The 18,180-nt window shown below is 52.0% G+C and overlaps 2 protein-coding genes across 7 annotated transcripts in view; one reads left to right on the plus strand and one right to left on the minus strand.

Moving 5' to 3' along the window:
- Positions 1–460: 460 nt before the first annotated feature.
- MESP1 (mesoderm posterior bHLH transcription factor 1) lies at positions 461–1,831 on the plus strand. The gene is made up of 2 exons (XM_020909389.2): positions 461–1,156; positions 1,471–1,831. The coding sequence occupies exons 1-2, from the start codon at positions 461–463 to the stop codon at positions 1,543–1,545; spliced, it is 771 nt and encodes a 256-aa protein (XP_020765048.2). The 3' UTR covers positions 1,546–1,831.
- A 6,097-nt stretch (positions 1,832–7,928) lies between these two features.
- WDR93 (WD repeat domain 93) overlaps positions 7,929–18,180 on the minus strand; it is a 45,964-nt gene continuing 35,712 nt past the window's right edge. For 4 of the 6 annotated variants that reach the window (XM_020909347.2, XM_020909348.2, XM_070478346.1 and 1 more), the window contains 4 exons: positions 17,891–17,954; positions 17,348–17,504; positions 16,789–16,990; positions 7,929–8,293 (listed from right to left, as the gene is read on the minus strand). In XM_020909347.2, the coding sequence (XP_020765006.2) occupies positions 8,194–8,293; positions 16,789–16,990; positions 17,348–17,504; positions 17,891–17,954 (523 nt within the window). In that variant the 3' untranslated portion in view covers positions 7,929–8,193. Of the gene's footprint in view, positions 8,294–16,788; positions 16,991–17,347; positions 17,505–17,890; positions 17,955–18,180 lie in introns of those variants that run through there. The other 2 variants (XM_020909351.2, XM_070478348.1) reach the window with 2 other exon arrangements.

Here is an 18,180-nt window from a genome sequence, read left to right on the forward strand (position 1 = left end):
CCATGTTTCCTGCATTGGCAGGCAGATTCTTTACCTCCGAGCCACCGAAAAAACCCCTCAAGAAAACAAGTATTTGCAAAAGGTTTCCGACAGGTGACGGCAGCCGCAAACCTAGGTACCAGAACTTGCAGTTCCCTGACCTGGCTTCCGTTAGCCTGCCGAGCTGGTCCAACACCCTGGACAGCGCCTGCCACTGGCGCGAGCAGAAGGCCGGAGTGTCCGGATCAGGTGCCCATGCGAGGGCCCAGGTGGGGCCAACCTGGCGCAGCCAACAGGCCGACACCTTCGCCCCCCGCAACCCCCACCCCCGACGTTGGTTCAAAGGGTCAAGCCCCGCCCCCGCCAGGCCCCCCGAGCCCCTTTGAAGTGCTGATGCGGGCTGGAAGGGGCCACTTCACACCTCGGGGCTCGGGGATAAAGCGGTCGCCGGCCGCCAGCCCCCAGACGCGCCGCCGCTGCCATGGCCCAGTCCCTGTGCCCTCCGCTCTCTGAGTCCTGGATGCTCGCGGCAGGCTGGGGTTCAGCTCAGCCGCCACAGGCCGCCGATGCGGACTGCGGCTGCTCCCCGGCTTCGTCCCCGGACTCGTGGGGCAGCGTCCCGGCCTGCAGCCCCGTGCCGAGCCCCGGGAGCCCTGCCACCCGCGCCTCCCTCCGCGGGCCGGCAGCAGGGAGGCGAGGGGCGCGTGGCGGCCGCCTGGGCGCTGGGCAGCGGCAGAGCGCCAGCGAGCGCGAGAAGCTGCGCATGCGCACGCTCGCCCGCGCCCTGCACGAGCTGCGCCGCTTTCTGCCTCCGTCCGTGGCGCCCGCCGGCCAGAGCCTGACCAAGATCGAGACGCTGCGCCTGGCCATCCGCTACATCGGACACCTGTCGGCCGTGCTGGGCCTCAGCGAGGACAGCCTGCAGCGCCGGCGCCGGCAACGCGGCGACGCGGCGCCCTCTCGGGGCTGCGCGCTGTGCCCCGACGGCGGCCCCGCGGAGGCGCAGAGGCAAGGCTGCTGCTCAGGCTCGGCCGCGGGCGCCCCGGTGTCCTGGGGGTCCCCGCCCGCCTGCCCCGGAGCCCTGGCAGCGCCCGAGCTGCGCGACCCTCCGGTGCTTAACGACCGCGGGGCGGCGTGCCCGGAAGGACCAGCGATGGAGCCGAGCCCCTCATCCCCGGTTAGTATCGCCCTTCTTCGCGCGGAACTCCCTCCCGGCTCAGCGCCGTCGTGGGGTGGCACTACATACCGTCTCATGTCCCCACCTCACACTCAGGGGATCAGCCCCCCGTGGGGCTCCCCCATCGGCGGCCCGGCTCCGCCTGCTCGCTCTCTGGAGCGACACGGTTGGCAGGCGCGGGGCGCCAGAGCGGCGAGGGGAGGGAGGGGGCCACTGGGGACGCCGAAGACCCCCTTGAGAGCGGAGCTCGCGAGCGCGGACACCCAGCTCGGCGGCCCCACGCTGAGGACCACGCTGTCCCCTGTCTCCTCCAGCTCTTTCCCGGCGACGTACTGGCCCTGCTGGAGACCTCGATGCCCCTCTTGCCCCTGGAGTGGCCGCCGGCCTGAGAAGTTGAAGTGACGGCGGACATCTGGCGCCCAGTTCTGTGAGCACCGACGCCTTTTTGGCCTCTGCGCCTTCGAAGCGGTCCCTCTCCAGACTCCCTTTCCTGAAAGAGGGCACCGGAGATACCGGCATGGGCATCGCTGAAAGGGAAAGCCGGTCCCCACCTAGGACGGACTTCCGCAACCCCTCCCGCGATGGAGGGGCTCAGAGGGTAGACACTTGTTAACAGGCAGGAGCTCTGCCTAGTATGTATTTATTTATTTGTGAATAAACTCTGTGCTGGTGTCAGCTGGCAAGTTCTTCCTCCACAGGGACACAAAGCTTCCCTCCCCTCATCCAAAGGACGTCAGGGATTTGGGAGTCCCCAAAGCACACAGCCTCAGACCCCTTCCTTCTTGCCCTCAGCCCGGTCTTAGCACCCCCTTATTCCCGATGGGCCCGCCTGAAGGGAGCGGGGCTTCATTTGAGAAAGCGGCACAAGCTGAGTCTGTCCACCCTTTCTTTGAACCTGGATAAAACCAAGTATCTCTGTAGAAAATGCGTTTCCATTAGTGCATACATACTGTGCACCGGGTCTTTACGCATTTTATTCCTGAGTAATTATTCTGTAGAAGGATAAACCAAGGATCGGCACTCACGCCCAAGTATGGCTTCCAGAATCCGAGCTCTCGGGCCTCCTTGGGTTTTGCCTGCTCCATTCTTTCTGGGGCCTGACAGGACACCCGCTCCAAGGGCTCACTTCATGTGTCCCAAGTCCAGTGGCCCTTGTGCTGGAGCATCAGGGCCTGGACCCTGGGATTCTCCCATCTCCCTTCACTTTGGTTTCGCTCCCACGTTGTTTAGGGACATAAAATAACACAGGTGGGTCAGTTCCAAGTTTAAATAGCTGTGACCTCCCAGAGGCCTGGCTCAGGCAAGATAAGAGGTCCATCGGTAGTATCCAGATCTGCAGAGCTGACCTGGAGCTAGGCTTGGATTCAGATTAGGGAAGTGCTGTATGGGGGAAGGGGAAACCTGGGTTCATTCAGACGGTCTGGTAAGCAGTCAAGCCTGGGGGTTGGGGAGGGGGGAAGGGGTCTCCTCAGCCATCTATGGATGCTCAGTTCTTCCCCTCTGACCCCCTCAAGCATCTTTGAAATACTGACCTTGGCATTTTTTAAAAGACCTTTATTGAGATATAATTTATACCATGAAATGCATTCAAGTACATAATTCAATGGTTTTAGTATATTCATAGTTAGGTAACCATCACCACTGTCTTATTTTGGGTCATTTTTACTACCCCTCAGAAGAGACCTTGTAACCATTTAGCAGTGATTCCCTGTTACTCCATCCCCCTATTCTCCACCCCAGCCCCCTCATATGTTTCTTCGAGCTCACAGATTTGCCTATTCTGGACTTTCATATGAATGAAAGCATCATATTTTCTCGTGTATCAGTACTTCATTTATATTTATTGCTCAGTAATATTCCATTGCATGGGTGTAGCACGGTTTATCTATTTATAGGTTGATTTTTATTTGTTTTGAAACCACTTCAGAGATCATTCCCAATGCTCTGGCCCAGGCCAGGAGGGGCAGTAACTCAGAGTGGGGTGGAGGTCACTGTGTAATTCAGGAGTCCTGGCGCACCCTGGCCAGCATTTGGTTATAGAGAGTGGGATCCAAAAGCCGAGGCCCCGCAGGGGGCGGGACCTCACACCTTCACTGATCCTCCCCCTTCCCGCGCCTCCGCCCCCAACTCTCTCTCCCCTCCCAGGGCCCTAGGGAGCTGAGCGGGAAGTCTTCTCCAGGACCCTTCCCAGTTTAGAAAAATCTATTTGCATGGTAAAGGCCCCGTGGTTTAGGACGGGGAATTAAAGTTATTAGCAAGTCTTTTCATAGATAAGTGGGGCTCATCGGCCAGCCCCCTCCCCTGGGGTGCGCCTCCCCTCGCTCTCCGAGTCCTGGAGCGGCCCACTGTTTATTAGCACCTGGGTGTGAATTTCCATTAACACGTCCCCGCTAATAAGAGGGCTGGAGATGGGAAGGGGCGCCTCCCACCCCTCCCGCAGCCCCACCCGCTTCCTGGGCCGGCCCCGCTCGCACCTATCGGGAGGAGGGTCGAGAGCGGCGCCCAGGTAGGTGAGCCCTGGGTGAGGGCGCGCTGTCAGTTCTCTGCTAAGCCGTTAGCGGGGCCGTGTGGAGGATGGGAAGTTGAGACAGGAAGATCAGGGGCCGCGTTGAGACTGGGGCCCAGGTGTGACTCCAGGGCCGGTGTGCTTCCCCGCGGGCGCATCGCCTTTGCGACAGCTGAGCAGGGACAGAGGGTGCTGGGTGCCGCGTCCCCTCACCGTGGGGGGGCTGGTCCGGAGCGGGCTGGGCGCAGGCCTGCTGGAAGGGGGGTGGGGGGCGGAGGATGGCATCAGCGGCGGATCCTGCCCGGCTCTGGTCGCCGCTGGCCTCCTTCGCAGCCCCAGGGGTCAGAACCGTCATGTTGTAGAAACACACATAACGGAGCAACCAGACGAGCCGGGTCTGTGTTTAAGGCTTTAAATTGACCAACTGGGGGCTTCCCTGGTTGTCCAATGGTTAAGACTCCCGGCTTCCAATGCGGGTTCCATCCGGGGTCAGCAACCTAGATAGAATTCCACATGCCCTGAGGAACGGTCAAAGGTTAAAGGAGAATGCTATTTTTATATATTGCTTAAAAATAAAATGTTTAAAAAAATAAATTCAACAACTAATTTCAAGTCATTTTAGCCTCAGATCCACAGGTGAGGTGGGCACGTGGTGGGGCACCTGTAGCTATTTTACAGATGAGGACACTGGAGCATAGAAAAAGAACAAGGAAATTTTCACAAAGCTAGTATACCTGATTGGGGCTTCCCAGGTGGTGCAGTGATAAAGAATCCACCAGCCAACACAGGAGATGCAAGAGACATGGGTTTGATCCCTGAGCTGGGAAAATCCCCTGGAGAAGGAAATGGCAACCTACTCCAGTATCTTTGCCTGGAGAATCCCCATGGACAGAGGAGCCTGGTACAGTCCATGGGGTCTCAAAAAGTCAAACACAGTCACTGAGCGACTAAACAACAACAATGTTTACCTGTTTATTGTGTGGCAACATTGGTGAGTGGTACTTAACAGATCTGGTCTTTGCTGTAGTCTGTCAAGCAAGTAGTATGTATGTGTGTTGAGGCATGTGAAATAAAGCTCCTAAAGCACGTAGCCCACCAGTGGCATCACCGGCAGGAACCTGCCGCTGCCTGTTGACCACATGTATTGCTCCCATGAGACAGCTGTATTTTGTAGATGCTGATGCTGGACAGGTCAGTGTTTTCAGGAGGGGCAGCTAAGTGGATCAGTTGACATTGAAGACATTGATTCAAAGACACACCACATGGGTCACCAGATGAACCCAGGGCTGGAGAGGAGGGCTGGTGGTCAGGAGTTATCTGTATCAGCAGAGGGCAGACTATCCCAGGATCCGGGCTGGAAAGCTGGGTTCAAACTTGGGTGAGTGGGTGGTGCACCTGGTGGAGGGCCATGCTATGCTAAATGAACATTTGAGGGGTGAACCCCATCTGAGGGGTGGGACACGTGGATGCCCCAGGATTCTCAGGATTCTGAAACACCCCCGCCTGGAGAACCAGGCTGGCCCAGGGCTCAGGAGGGAAGCCAGCCCTAACTGCAAGGCCCCGATTATCCCAGGGTGAGACCAGGGCCACTTTGTCCACTCTCCCCCTCCACCCCTTCCCCACCCAGGTACAGACCCTGCTTTGCACAACCCCGAGGGTGAGTGCCTCCTAAACTCTGTGCTCTGGACACTCAGCCGCATCCTAATGTTCCCCGAGAAAACCTAATGTTCTTGGTGCTTCTCAGGGGCCCTGTCTCCCAGAGGCCAGGGACCTTTTGGGGGGCCACTGGCACAGCCCCAGGAGTGCACCAGCTCCATGGGGGGTGAGGCTAGAGCCCTGGATTCCCCAGCCTAGTGCCACCTGAGCCTTTTCTGCCCACCTTCTGGTCCTTTGCCGGCCCTGGTTCCCTCTCCCTTATCCCTCTGTGGATCCAGCATGTAAGGTTCCCTGTGAATGCCCCAACCCCCCATTGCTCTCCCCACCCACACTAGGAAGTGAGGAGGTACCTGGTGTTGGCCGCATGTGACTTTGGAAAGGGTGGACAGGGCACCTCCCTTGTCTTGGCCTGCTCAGCACCCCTCCTACTCTTGTCCCTTGTGGCCTGTCATTTTCTTTCTTTTTTTTTTTTTTTGTCATTTTCTATTCTCCAGACAGCTCTCCCTTCCTTAGTTTGGGTGGCCGTGACCTCCATGCCCCTCTAGGGACGGGCACGTGTGCAGGTCTAAACGGTCATCACAGTGAGTGGTTCAGGGACGTGACCACATACAGGCCAGTGAGGAGCAGGCTTGGGACTTTGCTGGAACCACTGAGAAAGGGACAGTCACCGTGGGTGCTGTTAGTGGTCATTTTGCCACCCAAGCAGAAGGGCCTACCTAAAAAAGGGAATCAAAACTGGGGGGTGGGGACTTCCCTGGTGATCCAGTAGCTAAGACTCTATGCTCCCAATGCAGGGGACCCAGGTTCAATCTCTGGTCAGGGAACTAGTTCCTACATGCTGAAACTAAGACCTGGTGTAGCCAAATAAGTAAATAAAGAAAAATAGATACTAAAACAAAACAAAACAAAAATAAACAACTTGACCTAGGGCCAACCACATGGAAAGCAATATGTCTAGACTTTTATACTCCATGAACCAACAAATTCTCCTTGTTGCTGAAGTTAGTTTTAGTTGGGTTTCTGACTTTTGCTATGGAAAAAGTCCACCAGGATTTGATAAGGCTGTTCCAAGTCTTGACTACAGTCTCAATTTCCCTCTTTGTTAGAAGGGGATAATCATACTTACATTTTACAAAGTGATGTAAGGCTTTTATCTAAAATACAGAGACCCCGGTAGATGCACTGTAAATGTCAGTTCCCCATCACATTTAGATGGCGTGTAAAGCCAAGATGATCATCCTAAATTTTCCTTCCTCATCTCAGAGGGACCTGCCAGCCACCATGCCTACTGTGTAGAGGAAAAGGATACTGTAGAGCATTTTGTTTTTATTTTTTTTTTCCTGCTGTGTTTTCATTCTCATGATGAGGACGGCGAGGGGCAGAGTGTCTCAGGTGGGGATCTCTTTATCCAGGGGGCATTCAACTAGTCAGTATCAGCGCCATGAGGGAGGTGTCAAGCCAACAAAGACTGTGTATGACTCAGGGGAGAAGGTGGATGGCGACACAGAAACAGTTCAGTTCAGTTGTTTAGTTGTGTCTGACTCTTTGAGACCCCATGGACTACAGCACACCAGGCCTCCCTGTCCATCACCAAGTCCTGGAGTTTACTCAAACTCATGTCCATTGAGTCAGTGATGCCATCCAACCATTTCATCCCTGTTGTCCCCTTCTCCTCCCACCTTCAAACTTTCCTAGCATCAGGGTCTTTTCAAATGAGTCAGTTCTTCACATCAGGTGGCCAAAGTATTGGAGTTTCAGTTTCAGCATCAGTCCTTCCAATGAACATTCAGGACTGATTTCCTTTAAAGATGGACTGGTTGGATCTCCTTGCAGTCCAAGGGACTCTTAAGAAGTCTTCTCCAACACCATAGTTCAAAAGCATCGATTCTTTGGCGCTCAGCTTTCTTTGTGGTCTAACTCTCACATCCATACATGACCACTGGAAAAACCATAGCTTTGACTAGATGGACCTGTGTTGGCAAAGTAACGTCTCTGCTTTTTAATATGCTGTCTAGGTATGGTCACAAACCATGCAAGCATTCAGCCTTGGTGGGTGGTCTTGGGAGAGGCTGGGGTGCACTAACCACCTGCAGTTCTCAAAGGCACCACATGGTGTCCTCAGAGAGGCAGGCGTAAGCTTTGAGCGGCAGGGGACTGACTCCACCCAGTTTTCCCGGGAAGGGCAGTTTCCAGAACAGAATAAGGCACCTCTGCGCCTCCCTCCTAGGCCCCCAGCACCCCCAGTCTCCTCTAGGGTTCCCAGGCAGCAGACAGAGGAAGACAATTCCTGCCTGCCCCCACTGTGCCTCTCACACCTGTGTGACCTCAGGTAGTCAGTCAACCACTCTGAGCCTCATCCTCTCCAGAGTGAGTCCACAAAGGTTATGAAACCGCGAAGAGACGGCAAACAAGTGGGCCAAGAGCAAAGGGGGCCACACAGAGCCGGGCGGACTGGGTGTCTTGCTTACTTGAGAAGAGTGGCTCCTGCTCTCCTTGTGGGCCTATGAGGCGAACCATCCTCACCAGGCCTGGGACTCTCGCTGACCTCATTGCCTGGGCCCTGCTGGGGGTCTGGACTGAGTGGGAACGAAGGATACACACCACAGCCGCTTTAGAGTCTGGAAACAATATCGCTGTTTATTTAGGTGACATCCGCCCTCCTAAGCATTCTGACCAGTGGCTTACAGGTTGAAGGCCCCCACCCCACCCCCAAATCATGTCTTTCCCCTTGCTGGCTTGCAGAGGTCCCAGACTGCAAGCCAGGCCCCTGAGGCCTACTGAGCTGCAGCCCTTTGTCGTGTCTCTTGACCTCAGAGCGTTCCAGGGCAAAGCCTGCCTGCTGCCAACCTCTTCAGAGCCTAGGGCTGCAGCCCGATCACTTCTTAAGGTCCTCTTTTTGGAGAAGCAAGGAATACCTCCGAAGCCGGGTCCAGTGCTCTTCCTCTTTCACCTTGCTCTTCGCCAGGTTCTGAATACTGTGGGACAGGCAGTTGATGAGAGGAAGCTGCTTTGTACTGCGTCCCCACCACTCCCTATTCCCCACCCCCCACCCCGGGCTCCTAGGTCCCCAGGGCAGACCCTGATCACCCTGGGCTGATGAGAAACTCCCCAAATGACACATCTGCTTCCTGTCTGTGTTCTCAGGACTCAGCCTGGTGCACAGAAGGTTCCTGAATCGGCTTTGCAGAAGGAATAATAGGAGTGATGGAAGGTGAATTTATGAACTAAAAGTCTATTTGCAGGACCAACGTTAAATACATCCGAATGCCACTAGTAACATTTCTTGAGCACATTACTAGTGACCAGCACTGGGGGAAGTGTTGGAAAGATCAAAGTGACTAAAACAGCTGCCCTCTCCCCCACCACAGTTTAGTGAGGTGATCAGTCACTAAGTCATGTCCGACTCTTTGCGACCCCATGGGCTGTAGGCTGCCAGGCTCCTCTGTCCATGGAATTTCCCAGGCAAGAATATTGGAATGGGTTGCCATTTCCTACTCCAGGGGATCTTCCTGATCCAGGGATCAAACTCTTGTCTCTTGCTGTCTCCTGCATTGGCAGGCAGATTCTTTACCACTAGCGCCACCTGGGAAGCCCAGTTTAGTGAGGTGAAAAGAGGAAAAGAACACTTGTAACAGGAGGCATTTAAGGTGAAGAAAATAGAAGAAAACTGTAGAGAAGAGCACTTCCTGCCTGGGGAGTGCTCCCAGAGGATAAGATTTTTGAGTTGAGTCTTAAAAAAAAAAATTAAGTGCACAGTCAGTGTGGCAGAACCAGAGAAGCCCAGGGTCACCCTTCAGGCTGCATGCAGAGCTGGCCACGGGGAGCAGGCAGGAGAGAGGTGGGCTTCCTTCTGGGGAGGGGGTGCGGCTGCGGCCAGGTTTCCACCTCGGGTGCCTGAGTGAGCGGACAGTGTTTAAAAGCTCAGAGCAAATGGGAGGAGGGACACTTCTGGGGGAAAGACAAGGACCACAGCTTTGGGTTTGTTTTGCAGCTCTGCCAGTGGGACAGCCACACGGAGATGTCTGGTACTCAGAGCATTAAAGCATTTTTTTTTTTAATGTAAGTAACCTATGCTTTTGCTTTAAAAAAAAAAAATCAAAGGATACAAAAGTGAGTATACAATTAAAAGTAAACCTCCTTCTTACCTCAGACCCTCATTTTCTGTTCCCGAAGAAACTGTAATGAACGGCTCCTTGTAAATCCTTGAAAACCGTTCAGACATACAAGTACAGACATGCATATCATCTCTCATTTTAAACTTAAATGGAAGAGTGCAACACACTCTCTGCCTTTTTCACTGAAAATGTATCCTGGCAGTTGCTTCCTGGCAACACTCAGATCTGCCTCTTTCTCTTTTCCTATTGACGACCCTTGGAGTTTCCAGTCCCCGTGTGTGGGGTGTGTGTGGGGGTCGGTGGGCAGGGGCCAGGCAGAGGGTGTGCAGGCCTTGGCCCCTCACAGCTCATGTGCAAACCCAGCTCCTTCCCTTAGAAGCTGGTGACCCTGGACAGGCGACTTGACCCCTGTCAGCCTTAGCTTCCTGGCTGTACTGTGGGGATAAAGTTAACCATAGTAAGAAACAAGATGAGCCTCAAAGTACTTGGCAGAGTGCCTGGTACACAGCAGGTGCTCAGGAGAGGTTAATTCTTTTCATTTTTTTAAAATTGAAGAATAGCTGATTTACAATGTTGTGTGAAATCCTGCTGGACAGCACAGTGATTCAGTTACATCCCGCCCCTCGGCAAAGCCTGAGGGAGGGGGTGAGAACATCCCACTGCACAACTTCCATTTGGCTAAAAAGGCAACCAAAATTACTCCTAACCAAAGACAAATCAGGCAAAATGATTTACAACACATTAATAAAGAACTCTTTAAAATCAAAAGAAAATGAGGACTTCCTTGGTGGTCAGTGGCTAGGAATTCCCACAACAAGTGCAGGGGGCCCGTGTTCGTTCCCTGGTCAGAGAATCAGATCCCATGTGTCACAGCTAAGACCTGGCACAGCCATATACGTAAATAAATTAAAAAGAACTCACCCATGAGGTGTGGAGAAAAGGGAACCCTCTTAACACTGTTGGTGGGAATGCAAACTAGTACAGCCACTATGGAGAACAGTGTGGAGATTTCTTAAAAAACTGGAAATAGAACTGCCATATGACCCAGCAATCCCACTCCTGGGCATACACACCGAGGAAACCAGATCTGAAAGAGACATGTGCACCCCAATGTTCATCGCAGCACAGTTTATAATAGCCAGGACATGGAAGCAACCTAGATGCCCATCAGCAGACAAATGGATAAGGAAGCTATGGTACAAAAACACAATGGAATATTACTCAGCCATTAAAAAGAATTCATTTGAAACTGGAGCCCATTATACAGAGTGAAATAAGCCAGAAAGATAAAGACCAGGGAGGGAGGTGGGAGGGGGGTTCAGGATGGGGAACACATGTAAATCCATGGCTGATTCATGTCAATGTATGGCAAAAACCACTACAATATTGTAAAGTAATTAGCCTCCAACTAATAAAAATAAATGAAAAATTTAAAAAAAGATAAAGACCAATACTGTATACTAACGCATATATATGGAATTTTAAAAGATGGTAACGATAACCCTATATGCAAAACAGAAAAAGAGACACAGATGTACAGAACAGACTTTTAGACTCTGTGGGAGAAGGCGAGGGTGGGATGTTCTGAGAGAATAGCACTGAAACAAGTATACTATCAAGGGTGAAACAGATCACCAGCCCAGGCTGGATGCATGAGACAAGTGCTCAGGGCTGGTGCACTGGGAAGACCCAGAGGGAAGGGATGGGGACGGAGGCAGGAGGGGGGATCGGGATGGGGAACACATGTAAATCCATGGCTGATTCATGTCAATGTATGGCAAAAACCACTACAATACTGTAAAGTAATTAGCCTCCAACTAATAAAAATAAATGGAGAAAAAAAAAGAACTCACCCATGAGAAAGAGCCAAGTCAATTTGCAGAAGGAGACAGAGAAACATAGAATAGATATAACATAAAGATGCTCAGCCTCCTTAATTTCCAAATTAAAATAGTTACGAACTATCAGTTTTGTCCCTCATTTCTTGGCCAGTCTGGGGAGGGGGTAAGGATGCAGGGTGAATCTGCCCTTTCAGACATACCTCCCCCGTAATTCTGAAAGCCCACCTCCAATTTATCCCACAGAAATACTAGGAAAAACTCACAAAAATGACTGTGGGAGGATAATGGCTGGGAAATGGGGCCAGAGTGACTCCCGTGGTGGAGGCTGCAGTGGGCTGGGGCGCAGATGGGGGAAGAGGGCTCAGGAGTGGGGTGTAGTCACAGGGAACCAGGCTCTGGGCAGAGGAGGAATAAGGCGGCTCAGAACTGGGAAGGCGCTGGCTTATTTCCTAACTTGGGAATGCAGTGGGGACACATGCCTGTGACTAAGACAATGGAGGGAAGAGGTCACCGACCCGATGGACAAGAAGGTCTGGGTGCCTGGGGAAGGAGATAGCCGTGGGTATGAGCAGGACACCACTTTCTCTGAATCAGGAGGGAGATAGGGTGTGGGGGTGGGGGTGACCTGGGTGAGAGGGCAGCCAAGGTCCTGGGTGCTTTGGGAAGTGGGAGGCAAGTTTATCCACCAAGGGCACCTCAGAGGTGTGGGAAGCACGTGGAAGCTGGGCGGGTGGCTCTCGTGGCACCAGTGCCCTTGCCTTTGGCTGAGTGCGGCGCTCAGCAATGAGGAGGGACCTGGGAGGATGCCTGCCCCCTGAGGCTAGGTACAGACTGTCCCCGGGGACAGCCTCTCTGGTGTTCCAGACACCCTCCCTCCACCATCAGCAAAGAAAGAGTTTTCCTTCTCCATGATGGCATAACAAATATGACTGAAGTCTATTGTTTTGAAGCAATGTGTGTGCATCCAACTTCCAAAAAGATGGGCTGTCCATCTGCAAAGTGGGAGAGCAGATGGAACATCTGTAAGGCCTCAGGCAAGACCTCTGAATTCCAGTAGCCTTACAGCGTGCACATGTGGGGTCTATGGGTCTATAAATCATTTTCCAGAGGTTCGTTCCTCTGTTTCTCGAGAAAAGCAGAACTTCCCTGGTGGTGCAGTAGTTAAGAGTTTGCCTGCCAATGCAGGGGACACGGGTTCAATTCCTCATCTGGGAAGATTCCACATGCCGTGGGGCAGCTAAAGCCCGTGTGCCTCAGTGTGCCTCAGCTGCTGAAGCCTGTGTGCCCTGGAACCCTTGCACCGCAGCTGGAGAGAAGCCCCTACTTGCTACAACTAAAGAAAGCCTGAGTAGAGCAACAAAGACCCAGCACAGCCAAAGTAAAATAAATATATTAGTTAATCAATTAATAATAATAAAAGAGAGGCAAAGGAAGGTTAGGACGGGCCCATGATTTCCCTCCTAGGGGTAATAAAGACCGGGCAGTGGGTGTATTCTTCCTCCACCCTCAAGGGAAATGTCATCTGGTGTCCACACGGGATCTGCCCAATCCCTCGCCAAGGGACTGTGTGCCTTGCAGATGTGGGACTGTTGGGTCAGCCCAGAAGCCCACCTTCTGCTTGGCTACAGGGAATAAAGGGGCATGGAGGGAAGAAACAGGGGTGAGGGGTGGGTTTCTGGCAGCGTCCTATGTCCTATAATTTCTGTCTTGTGATCAAAAGTCTGACCCAGCCAAGACGGCGGACTTGACATCAGGGAGTGGAACCAGAAGGAATGGTGCCCTGGAGGCCCAGGACGGATGGGAACAGAAGCCAGGCCTGTGGCAGGGTTGGGGTGGTGCACTGGTGCTAACTGGCCTTCTTGCCAAGTCCAAAAGGCGTGCTTCAGTTTCACAGTGGCTATTTATAAAAGTCCCAAGTGCAGGTTTTGCAAAAACACTTTGGACAGAGTATCTTAAGTTTGAACTCTGAATCTATTGCCCCATAAATCCATTGCCTTCAAGTTTCACCTAGTTTTAGGGCCAAGTGAAACTGTTTCAGTCACAAGGAGTAAACAGAGACCAAAAAAATGATTAAAATCCTCGGACATATTTATGTGCAAGAAACAAAGAATAAAATGTTAATGACAGAATCTAGGTTGTGGGAATATAGATGCTTACTGACTTTTTTTCAAAACTGAGGTCTATTTAACATAATAAAGTATTGGAGGGAGGATACTCTTTGGAAAAGCCCCAGATATCAGACCTCAGAGCAAGTAGAACAAGGAAAGTGGAAACAGCTCAGTCGTGTCTGACTCTTTGCGACCCTACGGATGTAGCCTGTCAGGCTCCTCTGTCCATGGGATTTTTCAGGCAAGGGTACTGGAGTGGGTTTGCCATTCCCTTCTCCAGGGGACCTTCCCGACCCAGGGATCGAACCTGGGTCTCCTGCACTGCAGGCAGATTCTTTACTGTCTGAGCCACCAGGGAACAGGAAATGCCTTGTCTAAATCAGTGTTTCCTAATTTATCTCTGGGACCTCGAGGGAAATGATTGAATCCTGTGATCAGGCCCAAGTAATCATCCCTTCAAGCTGAGCTGCCCCAGCCACACCATGCAACGCCTCCCAGCTTCTGCTGGGTCCTTGGACCCAGGGAGCACCTCCCTAAACTTTTCCCTTCCCCAAGCTCCCACTAATTGTTCAGCCCTGAGCCCTGCACCTGGGCCCCCAGCCCCTAACCTGGTCAGCCCTGCTGACTCCGGCCCACTTCCCAGCAGAAGGTTCCCTGGGAGGCAGGCCCTTCCACCCCACCCCACTTCTGCAGTCCCTCCCGGGGAGGGGCTAGGATGTGGGACCTATGAGCTAAGATGTGTTGATAAGGGAAGAGACACCGTTGGGAAGGGGAGATAGAGGAAGCCCTTCTATACCCGATGGGGGCCAGGATGGGTCTCTGGAGACTGGAGGGGGTCAGGGCAGAAGGGACTGCCTTCTTAAGAGAGCAGACCCAGCCATGGGGGAGTGGGTAAGGATATTATAGACACCCCTCCCATGGAAATTTATGAACATAGACATTAAAAAGCAGAGCAATAAGGAAGTTTTTCTTAAAATTAAAAAGTCATTAAGTTGTATTCTGGAGTGACATAAAGCCAGATGAAAAAAGTGAACATGATCTCAACATAGTAGAAATGCTAATGATAAAATCTTAAGGAAATCTAGTGATGCATTATTTAATAAAGAAATTAACTTTTCTTTATTGTCCTGTTTCCCAAATTTCTATAAGTGTATATATATAAAGCTTAGAAGACTGAGCACTGAAGAATCGATGCTTTGGAACTATGGTGCTGGAGAAGACTCTGGAGAGTTCCTCGGACTAAAGGAGATTCAACCAGTCAATCCTAAAGGAAATCAGCCCTGAATATTCATTGGAAGGACTGATGCTGAAGCTGAAGCTTCAATACTTTGTCCACCTGATGCAAAGAGCTGACTCATTAGAAAAGAATCTGATGTTGGGAAAGATTGAGGGCAGGAGGTAAAGGGGGCAACAGAGGATGAGATGGCTGGATGGCATCACCAACTCAATGGACATGAGTCGGAGCAAACTCTGGGAGACAGTGAAGGACAGGGAAGCCTGGCATGCTGCAGTCCATGGGGTCGCAAAGAGTCAGACACCACTGAGCAACTGAACAACAACATAAAGCTGAGAAATAATGAGTCACATTTTTTCAGTGAGTAATTACTCCGTTATGGTAGTAGCTCTACATGAGAAGCAAACTTATCAGGCTAAGCAGGGTTAGTTAAGCAGATGTCTCAGTGGTAACGTCCACTTGTGCCCCGACTGAGGGAGGAAATGGTCAGGGGCTAAGGCATCCTGAGTTGCTCAGGTCTTCGGCTGCCAGGCAGGAGGTGAGCTGCCCAGAGCTGGAGCCGCTGGCCTCTGGTCCCTTCCCACTGGGAGGGCAGTCAGTTGGCTTTTGGGTGAAGTGGGAAGGCACACCCTTCCTAGGCTGGTGAAAGGAGGGGGTTAGACAGAGAGGACAGAAAAGGGAACATGCTCATTAAACAACTCCTCTGAGCCTTATCAAGCAAGAGCACCAGGAAGTTCCACACCATGACCCTCAACCCAGGAGAATGGCCCCACTACAGCCATGACCTGACCTCATTCTCTTGACTTTTTTTTTTAAAGCCATTGTTTGAAATTTTCCACAAACATTCATATGTTGGGTAGAAAAGTTGCAAATAGGAAAAAAACAAAGAAAAAACATCACACATGCTTCATTATCCAATATAATGTTGTGGATGGATTAGAAGAGACCCCAACTGGACTTCCCTGGTGATCCAGTGGTTACAAATCTGCCTGCCAATGCAGGGGACATAGATTTGATCCCTGGTCCGGGGAGATTCCACATGCCTCAGAGCAACTAAGCCCGTGGGCCTCAACTACTAAGCACTCACTCTAGAGCCTGGGACCGCAACTACTGAAGCTCATGCGCTTAGAGCCCCTGCTCCACAACGAGGGAATCCACTGCAATGAGAAGCCCTCACAGCGCAACTAGAGAAAGTCCCGCATGCAGCAATGAAGACCCAGTGCAGCCAAAAATAAATAAGTAAATCAATGAAATTTTTAAAAAAGAGACCCCTGCTTTCTCAGGATGGACTGAATACCATTAATGATGCTTTTATAGCAGGAAGGCGGAGAAGGCAATGGCAACCCACTCCAGTACTCTTGCCTGGAAAATCCCACAGACGGAGGAGCCTGGTAGGCTGCAGTCCATTGGGTCGCTAAGAGTCAGACACGACTGAGCGACTTCACTTTCACTTTTCACTTTCATGGATTGGAGAAGGAAATGGCAACCCACTCCAGTGTTCTTGCCTGGAGAATCCCAGGGATGGCGGAGCCTGGTGGGCTGCCGTCTATGGGGTTGCACAGGGTTGGACACGACTGAAGCGACTTAGCCTCAGCAGCATAGCAGGAAGGAACACAAGCAGAGTCCCCTTGGGGCTGGGGGTTACAGACGGGGAAAGAGGAGAGGTGTATCACGTAATTGTTTACATGGATCATGGAGAAAGGAAAGGGGGCTCAGACAAGGGGCTGGCGAACACTTTCCCTACAAGGCCAGCTAGGACGTGATTCAGGCTGTGAGGGTCACAGCGTCTCTGCTGCAGCTGCTCAGCTCCTCTGTAACTCTCACATAAGCAGATGGGACATAAAGCAGTGGGCGTGGTGTCTTCCAGTCAAACTCTATTCACAAAAACAGGCACTGGGCCAAATTTGGCTGTAGTTTGCCAACCCCTGTCTTAGATGACCATGTCTGATAATCGTAAAAAAAAAAGAAAGAAAAGAAAAAGCAACAAGAAAAGACAGCCTTGACAGGAAGAAAACACCAAATTGCAGCCTTTCTTTTCTACCAGTCTGAATTCACTACTCCTTTTCTTCCAATCTGAATGGGATTTAAATGCCGAAAAGGATCTTATGATCAAGGAAACCACTTATTCCATGGTCCAGGGACCACCCCAGGTGCAGAGACCCAGAACTTTACCTCTTTTGGAAGAATTTCTCGCATCTCTCCTCCAGGGGCAGTGCCTGGGCAAATGTTGGGTGGTCCAATATGCTAGCTTGAGGAATGGTGCAGTTTCTTGAGAAGTTTTCTAGGAGTGGGTAGTCCTCAAAATTAAAATAGAAAATAGAATTTGGGATGTCCTCAGCTTTGCTGGCAGATCCAATTTCATCTGGATGGTCTCCTGGGATGAAACAGGACCATGCTGTTCTGTTACAGTGATTACCTTTTCCATGCACCTTGCGGTCAGGGTGGGTGTGAGGGGGCTGCTCTCAGCTTACAAAGACTGGATCACTGGGGTTGGGCTAAGAGGGCCTCACTTGATCTGGAGGAGCAGGAGTCCAGATGGGAGGCTTGCCCGGCATTTTATCTAAGTGCCAGTGAGGACTGAGTGGCAGTGTCCTGGCCTGTGGGCGCCGGGATGAGGAGTGGGGAGGAGACTGGATGGGGTCACCCTGTGCTTTACGCAAGGACTGAGAGGGTTGGAGGTGGTCAGTAGGCCACAGGTCTGGGCGGCAGCCCTCACGGTCCCCCTCCGTACCTCGGAGCAGGAAACACGGGTGGTGTAAAGACACGACAAACACTGGGTTCCAGGGGGCCGCCAGGGAGTAGGATCTGGGGGGAGCAAAGGAGCAGATGATCTGCGACTTGGCCACGTTCATGAGGAACACAGAGCCGTCTCTGGAAAAGGTCAGCACCTGGGGAGCAAAGAGATGGTGAGTGGGGACTTCTCCAGTCTGTCACTCATCCCATTGCGAAATAAGAAAAGCAGCTAGAAATAAAAAACAAATGGAGAATTTATTCACCCTTGGGCACCCAGCCTCTGGATCCAGCTAGAGCCGTTCAGGCGGCAGCAGGAAAGTGTGTGTCTGCTCCTGTGGAGCTGCCGGCAGCAGTGGTAAAGAACCTGCCTGCCGGGGCTCACCTGTCTTCCCCACTGAACTGTGAGCTCCACGAGGGCAGATGCTTTCTCCTCCCAATCTGTGCCCAAAGCCCAGCACACAACAAGCCTTCAGCAGAGATTTTTTGGAAGGAATAATGAATACATTCACTTAAAGAAGAATGAGGGGCCTGAAGAACCTACCATGCCAGGTAAGGCCTGGACCGGAGCCACGGCACAGATGGCTTCATCCAGGTACTTCACTGGCCTGTAGCAAACAGACACACAGACATCCAGACTGGGGGAGCTTTCAAGTTTTGCCATCCTCTCCTAGGCATATACCCATATCCAATATAGACAAGTACTTCTCTAGAAGCATCAGGAGGTATGTCAGAGATGTTCACAGTAGCAAAAACTGGGAACCATCTAAATATTCATTGGTAGGAGAGTACTTAAGTAATTGTGTTACATTATATGATGGGATACTATATAGC

This window comes from Odocoileus virginianus, chromosome 16 (assembly GCF_023699985.2).
Source record: "Odocoileus virginianus isolate 20LAN1187 ecotype Illinois chromosome 16, Ovbor_1.2, whole genome shotgun sequence".
Taxonomy (NCBI): domain Eukaryota; kingdom Metazoa; phylum Chordata; class Mammalia; order Artiodactyla; family Cervidae; genus Odocoileus; species Odocoileus virginianus.

Coding starts and splice junctions, on each gene's coding strand:
- MESP1 (XM_020909389.2), top strand. CDS start 461: ATGGCCCAGTCCCTGTGCCCTCCGCTCTCTGAGTCCTGGATGCTCGCG. Junction 1,157..1,470: donor AGCCGAGCCCCTCATCCCCG/GTTAGTATCGCC, acceptor TGTCTCCTCCAG/CTCTTTCCCGGCGACGTACT.